Here is a 24,135-nt window from a genome sequence, read left to right as displayed (position 1 = left end):
GAAGGAAGGATGTAAGAGAAGAAGGGAGGAAGGAAAAAAAGGAAGGAGAAGGAAGGTTGTAAGAAAAGAAGGGAGGAAGGAAGAAAGGGAGTGAGGGAGGAAGGAAGGAAGGAATTAATGTCATGTTACTTGAATATAAAAAAAGAGTTAAATTGTAAATAAAATAAATAAATAAATAAAAATGGAAGGCTGATTGTTTTGAATTTGCATGCTGGATGCTGGTTTGTGCTGCCGCTTCAATCTTTATCCAGACAGTTTAATTCGACTAATCGTATAATAACTTATGAAGGTGTGAGGTTAGAGTGCACAAACAAAACAAAACACCTGAATGAAAAGCTGTCACACTTCATGTTAAATCACCAGCTACATTACTGCCCTACTTTCAGACACATCTTGCTTTATTTCCCAGATCAGCACCTCCTCTACCCTGATGTGTACGTCTGTCTGTACGTCACATCCAGGGAGTGTTACAGCAGCACCACTCAGAGACGAGAACACAAGACATGATCCAATGCTACCGCTAATACGGCTACAAAGGTTGTATAAACTTTATGAGCAAACTAATAACATGTCAGTCATAACCACACACCTGTTCTCACATAGAAATGTCTACCTAACACACAGTGGAGATTCTAGAGTCTGGTGGGGCCCTCCGCGACAATCAATTGGGAGCCCCTCCAACCAGCGTTCATCACCATCATGTCTGCCAGTGTCCCCGACGATTTGTATTATTATATTTTACTTCCCCCTTATTTTATAATTTTTATTTACATTTTTTTTCTTCTCCTTTAGTATTTATTCAATTGTAATTGTGTGTCTTTTAAAAATGTTTAAAACTTAATAAACATATTGTTAAAAATAATAATAATAATAATAATAATAATGCATGCAATTTTTTATTTAACATGGACAGTAATAATGTTGCAACATTTTGTAATTAAAGTTTTTGTTTTTGTTTTTTTTATTTTTATTTTGTATTATTATATTTTACTTCCCCCCCTTATTTTAATTTTAAATTTTTTATATATATATTTTTCTTTTCCTTTAGAATTTATTTAATTGTAATTGTGTGTCTTGGAAAAATGTTTAAAATAAATAAACATATAAAATAAATAAAATAAAAAAATAATGCATGCAATGCCTTTCACGGCAAGAGAGTGAGTGCTGTCAGATAGGGGCCCCCCAAGGGAGTTTGCCTACTGTCGTTGCAAAATTTGCACATTTTCAGGCCACTGCTTTGGTTTATGGTTTTTCAGTCCTCAGGGGCGCCCCCTACTGGTCTGGGAGGATGAGGATATTTTGTGTTGCTGCTGTCACAGTGTAAGAGCGTCTCACCTCTGGAGGTATGGAGTCCAGCCCGGCACAGTTTTCATTGCACTTGTCGTAGACGAGGCGCAGCTTTCGGAACAACACAGAAAGCATGCGTAGGTGCTCCTGGAGTTTCCCCAGCCTGTCCTGGTGGGTGTTTGGGTGGTAAGTGACTCCGTTAGGCAGCTGAGACGCAACAAAGAGGAGACATTGTGTCAAACAGAAGAACAAGTCTTTTACAGTTTTCCTAATGCTAATAAGAAGCTACAGGCATTGATCCCCCCCACTGAGCGCCGCAAGCCGATACCAACCCTCTGTTGTTTCAGGAAGATGCTAAATGTATTTACAGTAATACAGCATAGTTTCCTTTCTACTTCACTGTGAGAGCAACTTGACTTTAATTAAACCTTAATGTGTTGGCATGTTTGTGTTTGTGCATCATTGTAGTAAAACATCTTGACAAAATAATAAAAATCACACTTTAAAAATGAAAGGTTAACAGCCTCAGCTGCTGCACTTAGTGGGTTTTTTTTTCCCCCACTCATTTCCATACCGATTCAGCATCACTGGCTTTTAACTACAAGGGGTGTTAAAGAGCAACAAGACTTGGTTTTTATTGAGAGGATCGACAAGCCTCTGGGGGCAGCACTGTCTGATTATAAACATCGTACATAAGATGAATCGAGCGTGCCTTCAGGGCAGGCGAAGTGAAGGAGAGAAGAGAAACAGGTGGGAGACAGAGAGGGGGGGGGGGGGGGTAAGATAAATGAAGATTTTATTATGAGTATAAAGGAAGGCTGTGAAAAAGAAGAAGAGAAAAACAAGTCACAACAACGCTGTTTGTGCATTCTGTGGCTGAGGTGTGTTTGTTTGGCGGTCTCAGAGCGTCTCAGAGGAGCAGGCAGACATCCATGATAAACTCACCCTGACCCTGCCTCCAGGATACAATCAGAGCCGAACAAGGAGTGGGAAACGAAGGGTTACTCATCATTCGGAAACATTATGAAACGATCCCAAACCAAACAATACGAGAAGATAAACGATAAAAAAAACGATGCAATACCTAAGTATATGCATACTCAACAAAAAACAAAAAAACAACTCAAACAAAAGTCATTTTGCCATTTCTTGCAGGACTACAAGTTTCTGACTCGTAACTAATCCAATTCATACACATTCATACACCCCACACAAAGCAGCAGGAGCAATTCAGACTTAAGTGTCCTGCCCTGCTGCAGGAGCTGGGGATTGAACCCTCGACCTTCTGCTTGAGAGACGACCGACTCTACCAACTGAGCCACCACAACTTCAGTATAGACTGATAACAAACACTCCTCAGATCCTGAGTTTATAGATTGAGGAGGATCCATCCAAATGTATTCATGTATCATGTTATGTTTCATTTATATCTTTTTGTTTTCTTGATTGCATATGTCACTATGTGCATCTACCTCTGATGATTTTGTGTGGGTGCTGTGGCTTTGCGGGAAGGATACGTGGGCGGATGGGTGTTTGAGAGCCTTTATGTTTATGTGTGTATTTTGTGCTTGACTGTCTGTGTCACACTGTACTGTTGTGTTGTTGTTTTTGTGTTGGACCCCCTCAAAAACGAGATGGTTCATCTGAAGGGGCGATCCATCAAATAAACACAATTTCTCACCATATCCATAACGACTGCAGGCCCACAAAGTATTATGTAGAAACTAAAAATGTTGATCAAAAAGTTTGCAACATTTAAAAAAAACTCTTTCCGTATTCCTATCGACAAAAAAAGAAAGAATTTCCCTCTTCAACACACAGAAATCTCTAAAAAGTAAAACCTTAGCATTGCTTCTGTTGGATTTCTTTTCATAAACACTCTGACAGTCAAAACGTCACTGTTGGGGAATATGCTTTTTTTTTTTTTTTTTCCACTGCTTGGCAAGCAAACCCATGTTTACTGTCAAACTTTGCTTTAACAATCTGGCCACACATAAAAGTTGCTTTGCAGAGACGGGATTGCATTGTTTAGCTTGCCAAAAGAAAATGTAGGACTAACACCACTCGGACGTCTTTTTCCCTCCACATGTAGTGTTTGTGTGGTCGGCTGAGACACCTCCCTGTTCACACCTGTGTGTTTATCATGAAGCTCACACAGGTGTTAGTGTTAGTTAGATGTTAGTTTAAACATCGCTTCTGTTAATATTTAGAAGAGCTCTGTGCACAGAGAGAGAAGGGGTCAGATATGTTTTCACAGGCTGGCTGAGAAAACAAAATCGTTCCAATAACTTAGAAAGCATGCACAGGCTATTCAAACTGTTTGGATTCTTTCACAAACATTGGAGCACTGTCACCGCGACAACCAAAACATCCTCATGATTAACACTACAAAAGGGCATGTCGTCAAATCCAACACAGGAAAACAAATGTTGAGTAATCAGACCATAAGATCTTGTTGGTTGTTTACACTTTTTCGTTTCATATTTGATTTATTTGCTCATTTCAGTGTTTGGTTTCAACACCATAATACACAACAAAAAAAGATTTTCTCATAATGCTGAATAGCTGTTCATGAGAAGAAAACTTATAATACCTGCCCCCCCTTTCCTAATAACACAAGAGACTGTTTAACAGAATAAGATGGCTAACCTGTTGTTTTCTCTTTCTTTCACAAAACAAAAAATAGATCAAAAATATAGAAACATCAAATACAATCAGTTAGATTAACTCAATACATTCATCATTTCCCAGAACCTTTTCTTTATACATTCTTTTAAATTGAATGATACTTGAGCAGCATTTTAAATGAGTATCGAGAGAATTCCATAATTTAACTGAGATACACATTTTGTTTTAATGTAGTGCGTGCAAATGTTCTTTTAATAGCACTGTCCAGTTGTGATCTGATCGCCCAAAAGTGTTTGAAAATCAAGCGTTAGCAGGTTTGAGGTTTTTTTTTTTTTTATCTTAGTGGTCTAAGCTTTGAGAAATACATGAATGATCCAGAAAATGAAACCTTCTTTGATATCTTTACACCAAAGTCCATTTGGATCTTCTGCCTAAACGCTCTAGCATGCTTCATACACTGGTAGCTGAGATTTTCACCCCGCTTCAGGTGAACAAAACTCTGCAGGGAGTCTACTGACTGAGACCAAACTACACTTCCTCTTCTTCCATGCACTAGTTGCACATTACTATTAGAATTCTTATGTTGCTAAATGGCTTTTTTTTTAATGTCCTGTTTAAAAATAGAAAGATTTTAAACTAAAATCAAAGGGTTGGCACACTCTAGCTGCCCGTCTGTTATTGAAATTTTCATCAAAACACATTTTATGAATGTATTTTGACTAATGTATGGCCCATGTTACCTTTTTTCTTTTCTTTCCTTTTTTATTCCCTTCTTTTCTTTTGTCTTGTTTTATTCTGAAAATATCAATAAAAAGAAAGTATCAAAAAAAAAAACACATTTTATGAAGAAACGCCTTCCTGCAGCTTCCTGGTGCTCTGTCACGCCCCGACAGAACTATTATTACTATTTCAGTTTATTCTCCTATGATCTTGTATGCTGTTTTTTCATTGGTGTTGATCAGTGAACTATGCAGGGGAGAAAATAAAAAAGACAGGAGGAGACGCAAACAGAAAATGTGGACATTGAGTGAAACCATATTTGACATGGCATGTGAGCAAAGAGACAAAGAGAACGAGACGTACCTGCATGTTCCTGAGGAGCTGGAAGATCTCCATCGTCCTGAGAACAATGTCCTGGACCGTCTCCTGGCCGATGCGGCACAGCGAGGCCGTGTTGACATCACGGGCTGCCTGGGCCTGCTGCTGCTGCTGCTGCTGCAGGGGTGCAGGCTGACCGCCGTAGGGTGGGACAAGTGGAGGGGTTGTCATGACGACGGCGGGGCGAGAATGCTAGAGGATGGATGGATGGATGGATGGATGGAAAAGGCTATAGGTGCAAGGTCCAGGTCCAGGTAAAGTCACCTGTCAGGCTTTTCCCACAGCAGCACACCCTCACATGCCTTCATGAAGAGAATCACAGGATGAGGAGAGGGGGGAAAAAAAGTTAGCAGTCATATCAACTTAAAAATGAACTTTCACAAGTCAGTCACAGCACTACGTTTACTAAACTTCAACACCATTTTGCAGCAAGGAAATGCAGAAGAGTTGTCTAAAAGCTTCACAGCTGTAACAAGTAGATGAAGCTCCAAAGATTAAACACAGATGAAGTGTTTGAAGCTAACGCTACAGCCTCTTGTGTTATTTGTACTCCGGGTTTCTTCACAGTTAAACAGGCCCTTTAAATCATTACAAGTCTGTTGGATGCAAACCTTTAAATTTAAAGACAGCAACCCAGAGGATTCAGTCTGATAACGGGTTGAATTAGCGAACATGTGAAGGTGGATTGTCACTAAAGCTAAGTGGACAGCCATAACGGCGCCACAATTCACCTTTCTCCCGGTGTCGTTTCGTTAACTCGGCGCAAAGTGAAGCTTAAAACATCAGTGAGTGTTCATATATATTTAAAACTCTCGAAACGACCTATAATGTTACCTGTGCGGTGATAATTTGTCTGTTTTGTTGACATGTCAAGTTTCCTGCTCTGCTCCTAGAAGCTCCCCTGCTGCACCTATCGCGAGATTTAGAATTGAAAGCGCACCCTGCTGCACCTATCGCGAGATTTAGAATTGAAAGCACGGTAAATGATAGAGTAGACGTACCACAAAAAGATATGTTGAAGTTATTAATATGATTTTTTTTTTTTAAAAGGAAGAAGATATTACAATCTCAACAAAAAAAAAAATGTGTATCTGTTTGGATTAAATTCAATCTAGATTTATAATTTAAATTCACACTGTTGGACAAAATGTTTCAAAATGAATGACAGCATTACGGTAGAAGAAGGTGCACTGCAGATTTCCAAGGGCTACTTGGGGCAACAGCGCTATCTGCTGGTTTATAACAGCCAAGTCATATACGTCTGACTTCATCAGCCCTGAGGCTTATTTACACCACATCATTGCTTCTCATGGGGTCATTATAACTTTTTTTTAGTAAGCATATTTCATATTCTTTCCCTAAATGGGTTATGTTGTCTACTCTGTGTTTAATCAAAGCTTCAATGCAGCCATCCATCCATTACTTATAAAGTACAGCTGTGCTTGGATTATTTTGAGAGCCATCAGAATTTAAATTAATTTGAAATAGAAGAGGTCTAAGAAATAGACGGGGCTCGACGGAGCTGCTTCCTCAGCATGTGCTGAATTACAGAGACTGAAAATGAGAGCATTATTGAAAAAAGAGACTTTGCCTTCAGGCTTGAGTGGGGCTGAAAAAGTAGATTAGGATGCCTATTACTTAATTTACATTATCCATTCAAATTTGGGGTTACAGGCTGGATTTCAATTTCCTTTTTATCTGGAACACATTTTGTGTAATAATAACCTGAAGTCATTTCTTCACACATTCTCGTTCTCTATATCTGCAACAGGAAACACTGATATGAAAAACACAGCAGCAAGTTCACTTGACTGCCCACAACTTCTCGATTGCAGACGCAGTCCTGGTTAGCTTGCCAGAATGAATGAGCGTTATTTTTACAATCCCCCATCTGCCACACCGCCAGACCAACTGAGGCATGCCGTGTGGAAATGAGTTCCTCCGTAATCAACCAGCCTGTCTTCTTCTTCTTGTGTGTTATAAATAAGGAGAAAGTAGTGATGGTGAGTATGGTGGTGGAGGCAGGTATTGAGATAAATACACTTTCTGTGCCTTGTTGCAAAATTTGGCATTAAAATCATTTAAACAAAAAGCAAAACTCATTCACAGAGGGAAGAAAATCTTGGCCTGCATGCTCATTTAGTGAGTTAACATGTGAGGTCATCATGAGGAGTGCGATTGAGTAGGCGGTTTTCAACAGGCCCTAAGCTGCACGCAATATCATCTATCATACAGATCAAAGTGATGAAAGTGAAAAACAACATGTTGCATTAAAGCATGCTGGTGGCTTTTTCAATGTTATGACTCTATAGGCAGAGCAGCCAGAAAAAAATAAAGGCAGGGCAGTTTCTCATTCTCAGTCTCCTTTTAACGGCTGCGTTTTGCATGAAATACACAACCAGCTGCAGGGATTTCCTTGAAACAGACTGCAGGTGGATGCACCATCTTATTCATGCTGCAGATGCTTGAACCTTGAACATGAAGGGTGAGATGCAATGTGCCTTTGTGAGGCAACACAAACCATGTAATAGTTATTAGCTGAGGGGGAGTCAGGAATAAAAAAAATAAAAAAAAGGATTATACAGCATTACTTATGCTTTAATTAAATACAAACTGATCCGGTCCCTTCAGGGCTGTGAGTTCAGATGAAGAGAGGACGGAGTTCAATGGTCTCCTCTGAGGGAGGCATCCCGCTGACAGCAAACTTCACCTCACAGATTAGTAGAGCTGAAGTTGTAGGGAAAAGAGTTTGGCACAGTTTGGTGAGTGATGATGATGTAATAATATGTCAGTCAGGGTTCAGTCAGTAAAGCTTTCTTACACAATACAGCATTTTCTATGTGATTTTGACAATTAGGAAAATGTGTAGACCAAATATTTTACCTTTGTGCACATTCATTCATCTACCTCTTGGCCTCACATAGCCTAATGATGTTGGGAAAAGTAGTGATATTAGTAGTTTTAACAGATAAAACGTCTTTCAAACTAAAGGTTGTTTTGATTTCTTAATGTAATCACGTCTGTTCTGCATTTCTCATCAGGGATCATCTTTAATCATGATTAATCCAAATTTTAATCGCATGTTTGATATTCCATTATTTTGCATTTAAAAATAGTTTTTGTGAGGCTTTTATTTTGAATGTCCTGTCTTAAGCTGAGTAATTCACTTACTGTTTGCTTTTATTTTGAAATAAAGTGATAGATGGAAAGTTAGAACATAGTAAAACACGTAGTATTGTCATAACAATGTCATTATGAATTATAAAAACGATAAAAGTAGGCCGATATACATTGGACTTCTTATGACACTATATCACACATTTCATATTCACACATGTAGAATGACAAAATGCATCTAAATCTTCCATGGAATTTCAAATAAAATACAAAAAAACTGTAAACAACTGTTTTTTTTTTTGTTTTTTTTAACAGAACAATAAAGATTGTTGGAATAATCTGTGACCAACTCAGATTTTATTTAGCCTATTTATTTTCCTCCTGTAGACATTGATATTACTTGTTTGAATCTTTATTTTATTTATGTTTCTGACGTCATACTATTTTGTCTCAATTACACTGTTGGAATATGAGGGACAAAAAATGACTAAAGTATAAATCAATAAATGTTGGGAGAAATGCATACAATAATGTATAAATAAATAAATAATTAAATAAATGCATCAATAAATATATAAAAAAATATATAAATGCTGAAAACAATACATCAATGAATAAATAATAAATACACTTTATTAATGAAAAAGGCTATTTATATATTTGTACATGTATTTATTCATTTATTAGTGTATTCCAACAATTATATATGTATCAATGAACACATTTCCACATTAATTGAGTTATTAATTAATTTCCGTATTTTTACATTTACACATCTATTTATTTCTGTGTCCAGGTCGTAAGAGGAAAAGTATTTATGTAAATTTGCTTCTGTCTGTTTTTAAAAATTGGACAATCCTACTTCAGTAATCTTAGGACGGCCCACTTAACTTACATATTTACTTTTCCTTGCACAACATGGACACAGAAATACATAAATAAATATATGAATATATTTATTTATATATTAGTTTTTTTTATGAATTGTTGCATTTATTCATATATATATTTATTTATATATTTATTGATGCATTTATTTAATTACTTATTTATTTATACATTATTGTATGCATTTCTCCCAACATTTATTTATTTATTCCTTTATTTATACTTAAGTCATTTTTTGTCCCTCATATTGGAGAACGTGACTTGGGTTGGGTGGGAAACTACAAGAATTTTAGATTTCACTTTCACTGTGACGCAGACTCGTTTATCGCTGGTAAGTGACACTTTTTAACTTCTTTACAAACTCCCTCCTAGTATTACTTCGATGTAAAAAATAACTGTAAAGGAACAACCTGTTTCTAGGTTCATTGGCTTCTTTTTTAAACCACGATAACAGGACTGTTTTGAGCTTCCATTTCAAAAACGAAAGTAACGCCAGACCTCGCGTTGTTTTGAGCTGCTTGTGTTAAACCACAGACGACATTACAGTTTGTACAGTCATGGAGGCTGCCTGGTCTTTACGCAGCAGTGTTTGTCAGAGGAGGGAACTGATGGAAGAATCCAAACAGTGAAATGTTGGAGCTGCAGCTCTGACACATGGCACATAGGTTTAAACAGCTTGACCGTTATCTTTTTTTTGTCGTGCGTCGAAAACAAATCACGTTTGGGAGTATCAAGGTCAGGAGGGCACTTGGACTACGTCAGAGGACGAGAACGGAAAGAGACGAGAGTTCAGGCAAATAATAGTGAGTAGTATTTTTTTTCTATCATTTTGTTATATCAGTGTGTCTAGTTAAAATAAGTTAATTTGCAGAAGTATTTAAGTTAATTGAAATTTCTAAGAGTAAACAGTAAATACTGTGTGTTTTATCTACCTTTTAAGATTAAGACAGGGGGGGGGGGGGGGGGGGGGGGTGAAGGCTGAAAAACAAAGCTTGTGTCAAGCTGTGGGCATTTTTCTTTAATAAAAGTTGCAAACACGTGAAGATGGACGAGTTCTGACCGGTTCATTTCAAGGGTTCAACATATACAATTATATTTAAAAGCTATTTTGTGAGTTTGCTGAATTTACCCTAACCGACCTGCAAAAACTGACTTAGATTAGGAAAAACGTGCAGCAAATTCAGAAACTGTATTAATTCCAAAGCAACAGTTTACTGTAAATGTGCTGCAAATGAAAGATACATATGTATACATATGGACAGAGCAGCAGATGTGAAGTGATAAAAAAACAAAAAAACCGTTTAATGCTTACTGACAGGACTGGGCTAGTTAAGAACTTTTTAATATATGTGGATATATTTTATTCATGAGATTAAGGGTAAAGCAATCGTGATTCCCAAACTGGGGCCCGATACAGGGATAGATACTTTATGAATCCTTTGCAGGAAATTACACCGTCACAGCAGCTGCAATCACAGTCAAGACATTATATAAATAACATTTAGGCACATCAGGCAGGATTTCTCAGAATGGACTTCAGTTTTAAAAGTCTTCTTGTCTCTGTTACAGACAAGGCCCAGCAAGGTTAAAAATAAACAATGAGTGCGTTTACGTGGACTGGAGTATCCCGGGCTTAGAAATATTTTCATCTGCTTAAAGGGGGTCCCACACAGAAGTAGTTTGGGAACCGCTGGTTAATATCACTAAAGTTTATGTTGTGTTAAAATAACATCTTACATTTCCTCCAGTTTGTACTCTTCAGCCTGCTCCGCCTTTCTCCCTCTCTGAGCAATTTATTTTTTTGTGTGGAAAAGATATATAACATAGACGGTGATGAAGATGGTCACTCAAGTAGTGTAAAGTAACTTTACATGTACGTGCATCACCTTTTGACACTCTTTAGAGTGATAATGCTCGTTCAAGAATCATCAATATAGCACCCTCTGTTGGTGCTGCTAGTGTCCTACAGTGAAACTCAAATAAAATGCAATTTCACTGTTAAATAATAGATAGAATAGTAATATCGACGCATATCTGCGATAAAATCAGCCGATATTATCTGCTGGCTGATTAATCGGTCAGGCTCTAACAAAAACACATTCTTTCTTATAGCAGTGATATTGACACACTGCACATTATCCTACATTACTGTACCTCTTACTCAGAGTTGTGGGACGAGAGGTTTGCTTCATCATACCTGAGAGTGTGCGGGGGAAGGGGCTCAGACAGGAAGTGGATATGCGGGGGGGTCATGAGGGGAGGTCATGAGTGTGTGAGAAGACGAACAATTGAGTTCTGGATATTGTTGTTTCTTGAGTGTTTTGGATGATGAACCGTTATGTCGAGCGCCCCATGTACAGAGGCTCTAGTCCTCCTCAGAGTGGCCGTGGGTTCGAATCCGACCTCAGCCCTTTACTTCAAAAAAGGCCCCCAAAAAAAAAAGTATTTTCTGCTTTTATAGATTATAAAAAAAAGTGTGACATCTGGTTCATGTAGATTTGACTTAGAACTGAGTTTTTATTTATTTATTTCTTTACAGAAAAAATGTAGAGCTATATCGTGCATCGCCATTCAGCTGAAAATATCAAGACATGATTTATGGTTCAAATCGCCCTGCCCTACTTACTGGGCAGATGTCACACTGCTGCCATTGGTGTTTTTTTGGTTTGTTTGTTGTTTGGAAGCATCCTGTAATAAAGTTCTAATGCTGAACATCTCTGTGCAGCAGAGTGCAAATCATCCTTTCTTTTATAATTCTGCTAATATTGAGCACTGCAGTCTGCTCTCAGCTGAGCGCTTCACACAGGGGCAGGGACAGACGGGCACCCGTCTTTCTCTTGATCAGCAACGTTGAGTGCTTCTAAACTGTAAGGGGAACGCAAGTTGCAACTTGTTGGTCAAAAACTATTTTATCAAAATGAACAATAGAAAAAAAGAAACTGTCGCCCCCTGGTGGTCCATGTGGGTACTGCAGATGGGCCCAGAAAAGCCCTCCACCAAGTACAAATTAATATCACGATAATGATGATTTACCATGAGTCAACCCTTTAAGTGATCACATAACATTTTACTATCTGTTTAGTAAACTTTCTTGTCTATCTTGCCATAATATAATGTTCTCAATAATTTACCCTTACTGAAAGTGATAGCTGTAGTCATAACTTTAATTTCATAACGGGCCCTGGAGTAATTTTGTATTTTAAAGTGGACAGACGGTATTTAAGCCAAGGACTCCCTTTATAAAGATTAGTGAAAAGTTAGTTTAATAAAAACGTTATCATATATCTGCATGTTTCATTGTTTGTATCAGGATACAGATGCAGAGGCCAGACTCTCCTGGACCCAGCGATGTGTCCTTGAAGAGAACTGATTCTAAAGACATCTTGACTGACTTTAAAGACAAAAGGTAAGAACTGAAAACTGAAGTATATTATCTGTCTCTGTTGAGAAAGGACTGCTTCAAGGATGCTGTGATGTCTAATCCCTCAGACTTTTTTAAAGATCATTGTCATGTGGTCCTCATTGAGCTGCTCATTCTGCCCCGTCTTGGTGACCCCTGGATGTATCTACATGAAGATCTGTGTGTAGCTAGCTGAAGTCCTTATTATATACTATATATATATATATATATATATATATATATATATATATATATATATATATTGTGTGTGTGTATATATATATATATATATATAAGTCCTCTTTTGTTCTCTTTTGATTAATCAGCCTAAAGGATCTGAGAACAGACGGTGTCCACCTTGTTTTGGGTGGTAACTGTTCTTATAGAAACATGGAGAAGGGTGAAGGTCTTCAGCTCTGCCTCCTGACGGTCTGATTAAAAGTCATCTTAGTTGTGAATGCTTTCATCAATCAGCTGTTTGTTCATGTCAGGATGCAGGATCACAGACCAGACTCTCCTGGACCCAGCTGTGTGTCCATGATCAGTGAAGGCTGTAAAGCTCTTTCCAAAGATGGAAGGTAAGCTCTGAAAACTGAAGCTTGTTATCATCTTACGTTCCTAAAATAAATACGCCATGGACAGAGAGAGCACGAGCAGAGTGACTCGGTTGTTAACATGCTAACGTTAGCATGGCTAATCATTAGGGACCTTGCTCCATAGTTTGATGATATTAGCATATTATGAGGCTGAGGACTCCCTTTATAAAGATGAGTGAAAAGTGAGTCTAATTAAAAAGTCGTCATAGTTCTGCATGTTTTATTAATCAGTGGTTTCATTGTTCGTGTCAGGAAACAGATGCAGACACCAGACTCTCCTGAACCCAGCTGTGTGTCCTTCAAGAGTAATGATTCTAAAGACATCTTGACTGACTTTAAAGATGAAAGGTAAGAACTGAAAACTGAAGTATATTATCTGTCTCTGTTGAGAAATGATGCAAGTTTTAGCCCAGAGCTTCATGGGATGCTGTTAACTGTTAAACCTTTTTCAAGATCTTTGTCATGTGGTCCCTCTTGCTGAGGTGCGATATTTGCCCCCTCTTAAGCCCGACATAAATTTTGCTACTGTGTAAAAGTCGTGGCAGTATGTCAGCTCACACTGTACGACGGACTTTTTAAATGCTTTATATGTGATTTTTTGATCCAGCAGATGTCGCCCTTGAGCACCAGCATGAAACCAAAACAACTCGCACTGCATTGTTGTGTTAGCATGCTAATGCTAGCGATCTTTATTATGCTGGTATCTTCACACTGCATGTAAATTTACCTGAAATGAGCGTGATCTAGAAACACAGTTAAGCAGTGAGTACAGTATGTTATTCTTCTTTTCTCTAGTCCATTAATTAAACAACTTTTATACATGAGGGGAGGAGTCAGCCGGCCGTCTCGGCGATGTAAACAAACTGAAGATAGGACTCTGAAAACTCTGAAAACATCACAGACAGTGGGACTCGGGTGTTACACCCATTGTAGACAGTCATGACTCACAGAGTTATTTTCAGAGGATAGACTTGATTTCTATTACATTTAAGAGTGAAAAATCACATTTAAAGCTTTTAAGGATGCATGACCAAAGCTCATGATTAATGTGCTCGCACTCTACCAACTGATTGTTGAGTAAGTGTCAAAAGTTAACTCCCATGGACAGGGCTTAATTTTGGTTGTCCTACTACTATGAGGAAACTTGGCCAGTCTTTTATTTTAGAATTCAGGGAAAGTGAATCTCGATGGACATTTGTCCTCTTATCAAATAATGCAGAATCCGTTTAAAACACCTCTTCTCGCTGCCTTTGCACTGTAAGGTAACGGTAAGCATTTTTAAATACTTTGATAAACCCCAACAGCTGAGATTGTAGCTGGAGCATATCTCAATAAAGTGACTAGTGGGCTGTTTGGTCCACAGCTGGTACTCGTGGTAAACCCTGGACAGAGTGACTCTGAAGTGATAACGTTTGTTAGCATGCTAACGTTAGCATGGCTAAGCATTAGCGACCTTGCTCCATACAGTATGATGATATTAGCATATTATGACTCCCTTTATAAAGATGAGTGAAAAGTGAGTCTAATTAAAAAGTCTTCATAGTTCTGCGTGTTTTATTAATCAGTGGTTTCATTGTTCATATCAGGAAACAGATGCAGACACCAGACTCTCCTGGACCCAGCTGTGTGTCCTTCAAGAGTGATGATTCTAAAGACATCTTTACTAACTTTAAAGATGATAGGTAAGAATTGAAAACTGAAGTGTCTCTTATCTTATCTCTTATCTGTCTCTTATGAGAGAAGTTTTGGCCCAGTTATCCCTTACTCCTTTAAAGATCAAGTATTGTGTTCTGTACGGTGTCCACCTGTTTTGGGTGGTAACTGTTCTTATAGAAACATGGAGAAGGGTGAAGGTCTTTAGCTCTGCCTCCTGACGGTCTGATTAAAAGTCATCTTAGTTGTGAATGCTTTCATTAATCAGCTGTTTGTTTGTATCAGTATGATGCAGACACCAGAGTCTCCTGGACCCAGCTGTGTGTCCTTCAAGAGTGATGATTCTAAAGACATCTTGACTAACTTTCAAGACAAAAGGTAAGAATTGAAAAACTGAAGTGTATTATCTGTCTCTGTTCAGAAAAGATGCAAGTTTTAGCCCAGAGCTTCATGGGATGCTGTCATCTGTTAAACCTTAGTTTTTTCAACATCATTGTCATGTGGTCCCTCTTGCTGAGGCGGTCTCTTAAACCCAGCGTACATTGTGTTATTCTTTAGGGTGAAGGTCTTCAGCTCTGAGTCCTGACTACCAATTTTCTATCTGAAACCTTAAACATGTGTCAGTCTGATTAAAAGTCATCTAAGTTGTGAATGCTTTCATTAATCAGCTGTTTGTTTGTTTCAGTATAATGAAGACACCAGACTCTCCTGGACCCAGCTGTGTGTCCTTCAAGAGTGATGATTCTAAAGACATAGATATTAACTTTAAAGATGAAAGGTAAGAATTGAAAAACTGAAGTGTATTATCTGTCTCTTATGAGAGAAGATGCAAGTTTTGGCCCAGTTATCCCTTAGTCTTTTGAAGATCAAGTATTGTGATAGTATTCTTATTCTTTTGAAACCACCTACATTCATGCCCTTCATTTTGTTTTCATGCTAGAGCATATTCAGTAAGCTGTGTCATTATCGGCCCTTTTTCCACAGAGTTCAACAGGAGAGCACCGAGGCTCCCCAGTTGGCCCAGTGGTCTCAAAAAGACCTGGACTCCACATTTGAGGTATGTAGAAAAAATAGTGTTTTCCATTGAACTAAAACTAACCAAGCGATGAACGCTACATCAGGATTCTGTTTCGACCAGCTAAAAGGTGTATACCAGTTTTATATTAAGTTTTTTTTCATTCTGTTCCAGCCGCTGAAGAAGAACATCCACAGGTATGTGGAGAATGAGCTACAGAGAATCCTGAGGGTTTTAAGTCCAGATTATCAAGCAGGCGTGGAGAGTGAGAATGAGGATGAAGATCAGATGGATATCAGAGATGTAACGCTGAAGCTCACTCTGCACTTCTTGAGAAGAGCTAAGCAGGGGGAGATGGCTGACTATCTGCATAACAGTAAGAGGATTTCAACTGATTCAAATTGATGGAATAGGGAAATGGAGATTTACTTACCAAACTTTTATGTTTTGTATAATGTAACACTTATGAACTGGATACAGAATGATAAGAAGGAAAACTCTCAACTCGTTGATTTCATTCTTTTATTTTTATTTTTCCAGGGACGGTCACTGCAGTGTGCCAACAAAAACTCAAGTCTAACCTGAAGAAGAAGTTCCGTTGTGTGTGTGATGGGATTGCTAGAGAAGGAATCCACACCCACCTGAACGACATCTACACAGAGCTCTACATCACAGAGGGAGGGACTGGAGAGGTCAATGATGAACACGAGGTCAGGCAGATTGAAACGTCAAACATGAAACCACACAGACCTGAAAAAACCATCAAACAAGAAGACATCTTTAAAGCTTCACCTGAAAGACAGGAACCAATCAGAACGGTGATGACAAAGGGAGTGGCTGGCATCGGGAAAACAGTCGTAACGCAGAAGTTCAGTCTGGACTGGGCTGAAGGAAAGGCCAACCAGGACATACAGTTCACGTTTCCGTTCACTTTCAAGGAGCTGAATGTGCTGAAAGAGAAACAGTTCACATTGGTGGAGCTCGTTCATCTGTTGTTTCCTGAAACCAAAGAAGCAGGAATCTGCAAGTTTGAAGAATTCCAGGTTGTGTTCATCTTCGACGGTCTGGATGAGTGCCGACTTCCTCTGGACTTTAAAAACAACGAGATCCTGACTGATGTCACAGAGTCCGCCTCAGTGGATGTGCTGCTGACAAACCTCATCAAGGGGAACCTGCTTCCCTCTGCTCGCCTCTGGATAACCACACGACCTGCAGCAGCCAATCAGATCCCTCCTGACTGTGTGGACATGGTGACAGAGGTCAGAGGTTTCACTGACCCACAGAAGGAGGAGTACTTCAGGAAGAGGTTCCAAAATGAGGAACAATGCAGCGCTATTATCTCCCACATCAAGACATCGCGAAGCCTCAACATCATGTGCCACATCCCGGTCTTCTGCTGGATCATTGCTTCAGTTCTGGAGGATGCGCTGAAGACCAGAGCGGGAGGAGAGGGAGGAGAGGGAGGAGAGCTGCCCAAGACCCTGACTGAGATGTACATCCACTTCCTGGTGGTTACGTTCAAACTGAAGAACATAAAGTATAATGGAGGAGACGAGACAGATCCACACTGGAATCCAGAGAACAGGAAGATGATCGAGTCTCTGGGGAAACTCGCTTTTGAGCAGCTGATGAAAGACAAGTTGATCTTCTATGACTCGGACCTGACAGAGTGTGGCATCGATATCGGTGCAGCCTCGAAGTACTCGGGAGTGTTCACGCAGATCTTCAAAGAGGAAAGAGGACTGTACCCGGACAAGGTGTTCTGCTTCGTCCATCTGAGCGTTCAGGAGTTTTTCGCTGCTCTTCATGTCCATCTGACGTTCACCAGCTCCGGAGTCAACCTGCTGTCAAAAGAACAAGAAACATCCTGGTGGTCCTACTTTATGGGGGCAAACAAATCAACACTTTTCTATCAGTCTGCCATCGACCTGGCCTTACAGAGTCCAAATGGACAACTGGACTTGTTCCTGCGCTTCCTCCTCGGCCTTTCCCTGGAAACCAATCAGAAGTACATGCAAGGTCAGCTGACACCAATAGGAGAGAACTCGCGGACTAAAAAGGAAACGGTTCAGTACATCAAGAAAAAAATCTGTGCTAATCTGCCTGCAGAGAAAAGCATCAATCTGTTCCACTGTCTGAATGAACTGCAGGATAGTTCTCTAGTGGAGGAGATTCAGGAGTCCCTGAGATCAGGAAATCTCTCCACAGATAAACTGTCTCATGCTCAGTGGTCAGCTCTGGTCTTTATCTTACTGTCATCAGAAAAAGATCTGGACGTGTTCGACCTGAAGAAATACTCTGCTTCAGAGACGGCTCTTCTGAGGCTGCTGCCAGTGATCAAGGCGTCCAACAGGGCTCTGTACGTGCACACATAACCATCCAGGTTAAATACAGTTTGTTCTGTATTCAGATTGTTGGTAATTCATGTGCTTCTGATTCCTCTTTAGGTTGAGTAGCTGTGAACTGTCAGAGAGAAGCTGTGAAGCTCTGTCTTCCATCCTCAGCTCTGACTCCTCTCGTCTGAGAGAGCTGGACCTGAGCAACAACAACCTGCAGGATTCAGGAGTAAAACTTCTGTGTGATGGACTACAGAGTCAGAACTGTAAACTAGAGACTCTCAGGTTAGTGTGCAATGACCCTCTAAGATCTTCTTTCTTCATATATCAGTATTTAAACGAACAGTTAAAGTCTTTCTATGTGATTTTCCACACTTAAATGTAGAAATCAAGTATATCCTCTGAAAATAACTCAGAGGATATAACTCATACAATGGGTGTAACACCCGAGTCCCACTGTCTGTGATATTTTCCGAGTTTTCCGAGTCCTATCTTCAGTTTGTTTACATCGCCCGGACGGCCGGCTGACTCCTCCCCTCGTGTATAAAAGTTGTTTAATTGAGGGACTAAAGAAAAGAAGAATAACATACTGTACTCACTGCTTAACTGTGTTTCTAGAGCACGCTCATTTCAGGTAAATTTACATGCAGTGTGAAGATACCAGCATAATAAAGATCGCTAGCATTAGCATGCTAACACGACAATGTATCGCAAGTTGTTTTGGTTTCATGCTGGTGCTCAAGGGCGACATCTGCTGGATCAAAAAATCACATATAAAGCCTTTAAAGCCCCTGGAACTTAAATCAACAAAAAGCTTCTAACTATGTTACTTAGGATCTTATGAACAAAATATGAATTCTCTAAAAGGATGAGAAGTTACTTTTTTGAGATTTTGTCGTTTCAGTTTCTGAACATTTTTTGAAATTGGGTGGAAAGTGGGCGGGGTTAGCTCAGAGATTTATTGCACAATCAATTTCAAACCAATAATAAAAAACATACACGCCCAATCAAGTGCAGCAAAGCTACTCTGCTCCACCGCTCAACCTTCATGCCTGTGGGAGCCGTTTCTAGTTGCACGTCCTCTGATGAGGAGGTCATGTGGTTGATTTGGAAATACAGAGGGCAGTGTTTAGGTGAGACGTGCCAGAGTCGTGCAAAGGCACTCCCTCTTTCCCCCCCCAAGACCAGTAAACCAGTTTTGTCCAGAAAGCTCCTGCTTTGCAAAAACAGCTTCATCTTACACCCAGAGCGATGTCCTGTCGCCTGGCACTTTATCCTCCCTGTGCCTGCCCTCTGAAAGCCAACAGTTCGGCTAGAGTCACACCGCCCAACTCCGCTGCACAATCGTGGTCTTCAATTCAACTTTCTATTCAAACAAACCAACATAGAATATCACTGTTTTCTTTATGTGGATGATTTTGACATAACGAGGGACAAAAGCTGTTTAAAAAGTTGTGCTGCTAGCTCCATTAGCATAGCTACATATCCCAGAATGCTTTGAGCAGGGAGTCGGACGGTTGAAATAATTTCATGTCTCTTGTAATGCTCCTAATGTTCCTCATTTTCTATTTTTTCACTGTGTGTTGTGTAGTGTGTCAGGTTGTCTGATCACAGAGGAAGGCTGTGCTTCTCTGGCCTCAGCTCTGAACTCCTCCAACCTGAGAGAGCTGGACCTGAGCTACAATCATCCTGGAGAACCAGGAAAGGAGCGGCTGTCTGCTCGACTGAAGGATCCAAACTGCAGACTGGAGAAGCTGAGGTACAGACGGAGAAACAGACAGACAACAAGACAAACAGAGAAACAGACAGACAGATTAACTCTGGCTTTTATTTGATGGTGGGTCTGAGTGAAGATGTATTAACTAGATTGTCTTCTGGTTTCTTCCTCCAGTTTGGACCATGATGGACCGCAGAGACTGAAACCTGATGTGAGGAAATGTGAGTGTCATTTCATCTTATTTTGATGTTATGTAACTAGAGGTTTACTGTGTTTGTGCCTAAGAGGGCACTGCAGCACCAACTTCATCAGACTTCTCACACTTTTTTATTTGTTTTACGCTCATGACTTTTGTGCATGCAGAGCGCTCTGTGCTCTCATAAGTCATGACAGCGATGTGACCGAACATATCATAGAAGGAAAATCAAACGTGCTAAGCCTTCTGTCAGGAGGTTGTAAAGCTTACTAGATGTGGTGTTTGTGGTTCTTCACCATCCCCATTTTTACATGTGAACTCCTGAAAATATGTAGATAATTTATAGATTTAGATGTTGCTATAATGAGAATCGCCTTTATACCAATGCTACGTGGGGTTTGGCAGAATCACACTATCAACTAATGAGCGGAGAAGAACATACTGATGAACAGACGACGTAATGCAGCTGTTTAATGACATGCTTTGAGATCGTAGCGGTCGCATGCATATGTTACGCACACTGAATTCTGTCAATGTGGGTTCCATAAGAAAGGTGTTTTTATTTACAGCATTCTTAACTGCAAACACAACAGAAAGACAGTCTTGTATGAGAATCGGCATATAGTGCTGCTTTGCAGGCTGTCTGATGCGATACAACTGTGCTTACTTCCTGCAATACACAGGGAACATTGCCAGTTGTTGACATATCAATGCTGCTACTGACACCTACTGGCCACAATGAATATTGCCCTGCAGGTACTTACAGCCTAAGCAGGTGAATCCCTCTTATTTTAAGTCACACAAATCATCTTAATGACATTTAACCAGAAAAATAATAGTGGGGGGGGCACCAATGTAATAATATAACTGATAACCAATAATCACAGGTATAGTCTTAGCCACTAAAATACCCAGGTTGCCACACATACACTCTACTGGCTCCAGTCAGCAGTATGTAAACGTCACCCTCCACTCCCATTGGCTCGAGGTGAATTCTCCGGAGAATATCCTGCTGCGTTCTCACATCAGCCCACTCGGACTTGGTGCAGAAATAATACTAAGGGTCAGGCAGGAGAAACTCCAGGGGAAGTCAGAGTGAAAAATTCAGCTGTTGGCGTTCACACATGCAGCTCCTCCTAAATATCAGAAAGTTTTTCAGGAGTTTTCTGCAAGTGTGAAAGCCCTATATGAGACACACTACACTGGATAAAACGATCGATTTTCATCTGTTGGATTGGTCTTATAGCATGTGGTCTTACCTTAAAAAGAATATTGATTATTGTGATTGAATACAATCAATAAATCACAAAGCCTATAATGAAATAGATTGTTTAAACTCATTTTCTAGTCTTTTTTATCATCTAAAATACAAACACACAGTTAAATCAGGATAAAGATTCTGTTTTTGTCCCTTTTTAGACGCTTGTGAACTGGAACTGGACACAAACACAGTGTACAAGTTCCTCAAACTGTCTGACAACAACAGAAAGGTGACGCGTGTGTTGGAGGAAGAGCGGTATCCTGATCACCCCGACAGGTTTGAACACTGGCCTCAGCTGCTGTGCGGGGCCAGTGTGACCGCTCAGTGCTACTGGGAAGTCGAGCTGAGCGGACGAGTTCTTGTATCGATGACTTACAGAGGAATCAGAAGGAGAGGATCCAGTAATGAATGTGCGTTCGGATGGAACGATCACTCCTGGAGTATGATCTGCCATGACGGTGGTTACATCGTCAGACACAACAACAAAGAATCAGAGATCCCCTCCTCCTCCGTCTCTAACAGAGTAGGAGTGTATGTGGACTATCCTGCAGGCACTCTGTCCTTCTACAGAGTCTCCTCTGACACACTGATCCACCTCCACACCTTCAACACTACATTCACTGAACCTCTTTATCCCTGTGTCGCACCCTGGTCAGTAGGCTCCTCCGCATCCCTGTGTCCTGTATCGTATTGAGGCTATCTCTCCATTAGCTACATGTGTACAGTGAATGACAGACGGAAGTGGATAATTATCTTAACTCCCTGTAATGCAGAATAGGAAATGTAAAAGCTCTCGTTACTTTAAGTGTAATAGCCGACGACTACATGAGATCGGAATCAGAATCGGGGTTTATTGCCAAGTAAATTTACACATACAAGAAATTTGACTTGGTGTATTGGTGCTAAACAATTAACAAGGAAATAAAGCAGAACTAGCAACAACTTCAATAATACAGTATAAGAAGCTATTACAATATATAAAATACAATTTAAAAATGTCAAATATAAAAAACAACAATGTAGGAGCTGTGCAGTGGACTATGAGAAAAACAATTTCAGTGTGTGTAACTCCAGTGGGCGTTAATGTAACGCATTCACAGTTTCAGCATTCACATTACTCAAGATCAAGGTTTATTGACGTCGATTCGACAGGCGAGGTTATGCTAACGCTAGCAAAATAGTGTCTTGGGAAGAGAGAATGTCACGTGCAGTAAACACACACGCAGGCTGATGACCGTTCAGGTGTGAGCTTTTCCATCTTGGAGATATCAACATTAGTTTCCCCTGCTTGAGATAAACAACACGCTGTCAGAGAGCCCGCTGCTGAGACTAAAGCTCCGTTACATTATTTATTAGTGACATACCTATGTGTTAATGGCTACAATGTTGAATTAAATCTGTGAGTAATTGCCTCTCACTGCCACAGCAACACTAAGAAACGTTATCATTGGTAGGAGTATTGATGCAAAAAGAAAGTTATGATGGTTCATTTTCCAATGCAGTAACTTGCATATCACTCCGTTTGCAAACAAAGTTCCCTTTAATGTCTGTGTGTTCATGTAGGTTTATTATTTTACACAGGAAGAAAAACGTAAGGAACATAAAGTAAATGTAAAATGTGTGGGTGTGGGAGAAGTTTACATAAAGCTTGTATGAAAACTAAATCCAGACGACTTTAAAAAGGTAACACAAAACTAACTGGATATCGGACATCACATAGAAAGTAGAGCGAGGCGATGCAGTATCGGCTAATTTTATCACAGGTATCTGCTGATATTTCTAGATTTATCCACAAGTTAAATAGCATCTCATTTGAGTATTGTATTACACTAGCCGTACTCTTTCACCAGCAGAGGGCGCTATATGGATGACAACAAGCAGTATCACTCTCCAGAGATATGTGTAGTTACTTTCCAGTTGAGTGACCATCTTGTGTTCATTATAAATCTTTTCCACAAGAGTTTGATAACCGCATTTGAGGGATCCAAAAAAAACGTGTGTTTATCTATATCTATCTATCTCTACAGATTAAACATAGATCTAAGGAGGATATCGCCCGATATATCAATATTGGATTCTTTTCTCTTCCCATCATTGGTATCGACCCCAAAAATTCCATATCAGTCAGGCAGGAAGTGAATATAAACGAGCGAAAAGGGAAAAAAACATTGACAAACATTTTTTTATGGTTACTGTTCCAATTTATATTTTTGTCATCGAAGAGTTTCTACATCTGTTTTTGTACACATTTAAAGACGAAGAGATTAAATTTGCATATGTATTCCATAAGATAACTTTATTATTATGAAACTTTGAATATTGACAAAATCATTTCTCAAACAAACAGGTAGATCAGAATGTTTTACACAACTTTAAGGACAAATGTATATATTTAAAAAGTGTCAAAAACAGTCAACAACTAAACGTGACTGAAGTTGTCTACTGTCCTGGCATCGATAATGCCAAAGATTTACGTTACCTACAAGATATTGAACTAACTCACACTTCTGCCTTATATGTTTACAGTCAGCATTGTGCAATGAATAACTATATATTCATCAAGGCTTATAGTTAAGTTAACTATTAAAACAAAACTGACATGTTTTTGAACATAATGGATGTATTGTATTTTAGTTTATTATTTTGAGACCAGTTAGAGCCTCTATTGCAATGAATGAAGTCATACCAGACTGATGTATCTGTAACCAAAGCAAGACTGAGTGAATTTAATTGCACAAATAAATGTATGTTAACAGATGTGAACCACACCTTGTAATGTTTTGAGCATGTTCATTCGTCTTTACCGCTTTTTTTTTCTTCACAAATTATTCTGTGTTTTGAAGTTTCTCAACAGTATTTGTGTTTTCAAACGTCTGAGTTGTCCGATCCCATTTCATTTCTCGATATGGGTTTTTAACAATAAAGCCATTTAACATCATCTGT

General features: G+C 39.4%; 2 protein-coding genes across 2 annotated transcripts in view; one reads left to right on the top strand and one right to left on the bottom strand.

Moving 5' to 3' along the window:
- The window catches only part of med30 (mediator complex subunit 30), a 42,922-nt gene extending 36,972 nt beyond the window's left edge, over positions 1-5,950 (bottom strand). The window contains exons 1-3 of the mRNA XM_065948156.1: positions 5,848-5,950; positions 4,999-5,315; positions 1,336-1,494 (exon numbers count right to left, since the gene is read on the bottom strand). Coding sequence (XP_065804228.1) covers positions 1,336-1,494; positions 4,999-5,184 — 345 coding nt within the window. The 5' untranslated portion in view covers positions 5,185-5,315; positions 5,848-5,950. The remainder of the gene's footprint in view (positions 1-1,335; positions 1,495-4,998; positions 5,316-5,847) is intronic.
- Positions 5,951-9,316: 3,366 nt separating this feature from the next.
- Positions 9,317-24,130, top strand: LOC110005871 (NLR family CARD domain-containing protein 3-like). The gene is made up of 14 exons (XM_065948468.1): positions 9,317-9,821; positions 12,329-12,424; positions 12,910-12,996; positions 13,267-13,362; positions 14,601-14,696; positions 14,953-15,045; positions 15,353-15,445; positions 15,652-15,724; positions 15,857-16,058; positions 16,223-18,041; positions 18,130-18,303; positions 19,610-19,777; positions 19,910-19,956; positions 21,351-24,130. Exons 2-14 carry the CDS (start codon positions 12,336-12,338, stop codon positions 21,884-21,886), a joined length of 3,573 nt encoding a protein of 1,190 aa, XP_065804540.1. The 5' UTR covers positions 9,317-9,821; positions 12,329-12,335; the 3' UTR covers positions 21,887-24,130.
- The last annotated feature ends 5 nt before the right edge of the window (positions 24,131-24,135 follow it).

Source organism: Labrus bergylta, chromosome 19 (assembly GCF_963930695.1).
Source record: "Labrus bergylta chromosome 19, fLabBer1.1, whole genome shotgun sequence".
Classification (NCBI taxonomy): Eukaryota; Metazoa; Chordata; class Actinopteri; order Labriformes; family Labridae; genus Labrus; species Labrus bergylta.
Note: the sequence above shows the minus strand (reverse complement) of the source record. Positions and strands in the feature narration are given on the sequence as shown.